The sequence below is a fragment of the Austrofundulus limnaeus genome, unplaced genomic scaffold (genome assembly GCF_001266775.1).
Source record: "Austrofundulus limnaeus strain Quisiro unplaced genomic scaffold, Austrofundulus_limnaeus-1.0 Scaffold64, whole genome shotgun sequence".
Lineage (NCBI taxonomy): Eukaryota > Metazoa > Chordata > Actinopteri > Cyprinodontiformes > Rivulidae > Austrofundulus > Austrofundulus limnaeus.
Window position 1 is genome coordinate 125,215 of NW_013952466.1, and position 4,142 is coordinate 129,356.

General features: G+C 38.8%; 1 protein-coding gene across 1 annotated transcript in view; it reads left to right on the forward strand.

Moving 5' to 3' along the window:
* The window catches only part of rpl35 (ribosomal protein L35), a gene marked incomplete at its 5' end in the record, with an annotated part of 5,857 nt that continues 1,715 nt past the window's right edge, over positions 1 to 4,142 (forward strand). The window contains 3 exon segments of the mRNA XM_014009963.1: positions 1 to 45; positions 619 to 755; positions 2,542 to 2,623. Coding sequence (XP_013865417.1) covers positions 43 to 45; positions 619 to 755; positions 2,542 to 2,623 — 222 coding nt within the window.

Below are 4,142 nucleotides of genomic sequence, written 5' to 3' on the forward strand. Positions count from 1 at the left end.
CGCGGTGTGTCCGGCCTTTCCACCAAGGCAGCGACGAGGAACATGGTGAGTGCAAGACTCTCCTMATTGAATTGGCATTATTTTCAATTTACAATAGTATTAAACGAGTTTAATTTGAGTAGTGTTCGCGCATAAGGYTTTTGTCTTTCTGTCCATGCGTGTGTTGTGAAGTTGGTTATCATTAAAAAGAAGTAAAATGTGAAATTACGGAGCGCTGATCGAATGATGCTGTTGAACTGAGTTGCTAGCTGTRAGCTAATGTTAACGAGGAATGCTAAATGTTCACTGAAGCCCGTATATGTAGCTTATCTCATAAATATCAATATTCTTACTGCGCTTCCTGATGTCAAATGTCTGAATACTCGTGTTTTAATTAATTCAGTGGTTAACTTTTATACAGTTTGACTTGTTTTGTAGTGCTGCCGGTAGCTCCGCTGTGAAGATGTCTGACACAGATCGAGCCTGTGATATTTTTAAGCCACTTTCTTTTAATTTGTTTTGTGATAACACTTTTGTGATGCTTTCTTCATGGTTATGATGTTCAAGACAGAGACTGTTAGGTTGTTCTTAGTAAAGCTTAACATAATTTTTTAATAAATATTTGTCTTCAATCTTAAGGCCAAGATCAAGGCAAGAGATCTGCGGGGCAAGAAGAAGGAGGAGCTGCTCAAACAGCTGGACGACCTGAAGAACGAGCTGTCCCAGCTCCGAGTGGCCAAAGTGACCGGTGGAGCTGCTTCTAAACTGTCCAAGATGTGAGAACACACACACACACACACACCACACCACTAAATGTTGAGTTAAGTGCTTCATTGGTCACAGACTGAGTTCACAAAGAAAATAAGGAGGAAGTCTTGTRTTTAGATTTGAAATGTCAAGAATAAAACAAATATTGACAGAAAAAATGTTGCAGTTTTCAGAGAAAGTTGTTTTTCTAATCCAAAGATTAGATGGCCAGGTCATGTTTGTAAATGAGAAGTGGTTCTCAAACAGCTTACCTGGATAAATAAAGGTTAAATAAATAAATAATTTAGGCTTCTGTTCTGCTCTGTTTGTTTTTATGGGACATTATTACTGTATCTGAAAGACATGGCTGCATTTTTACTGGGCTAGGTGCAAAATAAGGAATATTTTAGATGATCCAGTTTGGGGTATGCTTCATTACTCCGGCTGCAGCAGAAGAAAATGAATTGTATGTAAAAACTCCAAGTGTTAAACACTTGTCTGTCCTGCAAGAAAGTCAAAATGTTGGTGGGAGCAAATCAGTGACCCTCACTAGGGACTTTGATAAAATTTTAAACTTATTTTAGAGCTGTTTTTCCTTTTTGTACTCATAAGGCTTTGTGTACAGATTTCAGAACTATTTAGTTTTTTTTTTTTTTTTAATCGGACCACCCATTAATGAATTAGAGGTCTTTAAAGGCTGAAATATTGGAAGCAAGCGCTCCATTGACGTCCATTATAACATTGAAAGAGTGCAGAGCTCTGTAGACAGAGTGCACGTTACAATTTCACAACGATTTTTCAAACCAGAGCAGAAAACAAACTAGATAACACCTTAAGATAGAAATGGGGAGGCTAAGCATGAAAACGAGCGAAAAATTCAGAAAACCTTGACCCACGCACTGCCGGGATTGGGCAGCGCATTTATCAAAGTCCCTACCCTCACAAGTTTAGTAGTTAAAATGCATGTAAATCAAATGATTAAAAAAAGAGATCTAAAACTGACTGAGTGCAGTTTTCAGTTAGTTTCCAGTGGATTGACTTGGGGATTTTGCAACAAAAATCCAAGCTTTTTTACAGCAGAGGAAATACAAAAGACATTWGACAACATTTAAACTTTTCTGACAGATTTTATTTTTGTTTTTGCCAAATAGAAACAAAGCCTTTCTTTTTCTGAAAACTCATTGTACCAAGCAGCACAGGCCAGCTTCAAGTGTTTGGATGTTAAAACATATTTCTTACTAAACAAAGTTAAAAAATATGCCAATGTGCATCTGAATAAAGTGTCAGTGTTAAAGCAAATTCTTAACTTTATTCACTTTAAAGTGATGTGGAATCCCATTCCAGTGTCTCTAATATCCAAACACTTGATTAGTGTACACAAGAGCAGGTTCGAGACTCATAAAACTTAATGTTTTTAACCTCAAACCAGTTTCAAAGCATCTCATGACAACAGGGCATCATCGTGGGTGGAGGTTCATTAATTAAACAATGGTAAATGGACTGAACTTATAAAGTGCTTTATCAAGTCCCTCCTGACCCCGAAACACTTTACACTAACAGACATTCACACATTCACACACTGATGATGGCAAACTACACTGTAGCCACAGCTGCCCTGGGGCACACTGACAGAGGTGGGGCTGCCATACACAGGCGCCACCGGACCCTCTGACCACCATCAGKAGGCGAGGCGGGTCAAGTGTCTKGCCCAAGAACAATGATTTAGAATGAAGCATTTCAGAATAAAAGTTTGTTGTTCACAGTGAAAATGTTCACATCACTCAGTTTTCTGACTCATTGTTGATGTTCTCACAGCCGCGTCGTTCGCAAATCCATCGCCAGAGTCCTGACTGTGATCAACCAGACCCAGAAGGAGAACCTGAGGAAGTTCTACAAGGTGAGAGGAGCCAGACACAGAAACCAGATCCATGTGTTGTGCTGATGTTTGGATTTCTTCTCTCATTGTGTTAAGGTTAGCTTTAGGCTCAGGTATGTACCTGTGAGGTTAGGTTTAGAGTCTGGTATTAAAGGTGGAAATAAATGGGATTTATGTTTTGTGTCAGGAAACAAAGTATTTATCATGAGAATAAAAGTGATTACTGAACCAACAGGAAGCTGTGTCCGGTGCAGCGGTGGGAATCTTTAGGTGTCCCACGACACAGTTGTGTTTGACAGGACTGTGATCAGACATAAAATGATCAATGATCTGTGATTATCAAGTTTCAGTTGAAGAGAGTAATCTGTTCTATCATCTGTTGGTGCAGCAGCACCAGAACAAGTGACTTTAAAYGGCTAATAAAGAAGACTAGCTCAGTTCTGAAGACTCCTGTAGAACCCCTGGAGATAACTGTCCAAAGGATTCTTCATCACATGAACACTAGGAACATCCCTGAGCTCCCTCTTCATCAGACTCTTCACATCTGCATACATACATGCTAACTTCAATATTTCAGTAAATATTAACTGACAGATTTCTCTGTTCAGTGAAGAAATCATGAAAACAGCAGCTTGTTTTAACTAGGGCAGCTGAACTGGGACAAAAAGCACAACAACTAAATATTTGACTCAAAGTTTGAGCACAAATGTATTTTTGACATTTGAAAACTGATTCAGACTCATCCACAATGCATCCAAAAGTAGATTATAAATCCTACTCTGTTTATACTGTGCAGTTTTTACAACATGAAACCCGAGTTCACCCAGGCTGCACTGCTCAAATCAGAGGCTACATTCACACTGCAGACAACTGGGACCCAAATCCATATGACCATCTGAATCCACAAATCTGACCCAGGCCTTTTCAGTATGTGGTACTGAATCAGATCCATCTCTGGTGTTTTCACAGCGACTGCAGTGTGAACACTCATGTCACATTCAATGTGACTTTTCATCAGGGAGGTGTGGGTGAGGGATCACTGAGACTGACCTCAAGTCACGTTTAAATCTGCAGCTCCATGTGTTTACAGCTCCAAAACACAAGTCCAGTTGATTCATCTTTTTTCTTTTAATTTTCCATGTCCTGGATGACAGAATCCACTGAAACATATGATGATAGTAAAGTTGCTCAGTTTTTACTTTACTTCCAGCACTTGATTAGGAAAATAAAGTGCTGCACCGGAGCATCCAGTCAGAGGCAGATTCACATATAAACACTGAACTAAACAAGCAGATCAGTTATTTAATCAGCTCTAAATGAACAGCAACATCAGGATTGATATGCTACAAGTAGCATGTTTAGCTAACTGTAAACAAACAGCCGGCTAAATGTGATGTCACTAGGGCTGCAACTAACCATTATTTAACCGATTAATATGTCGATTTTTTTTTATTAATCAGCCAAATCATTAAAATGCTTAATTACACAAATATGAGTAGATATAAATTTATTTCATTCCTGTATAAATTAGGGATGGAAG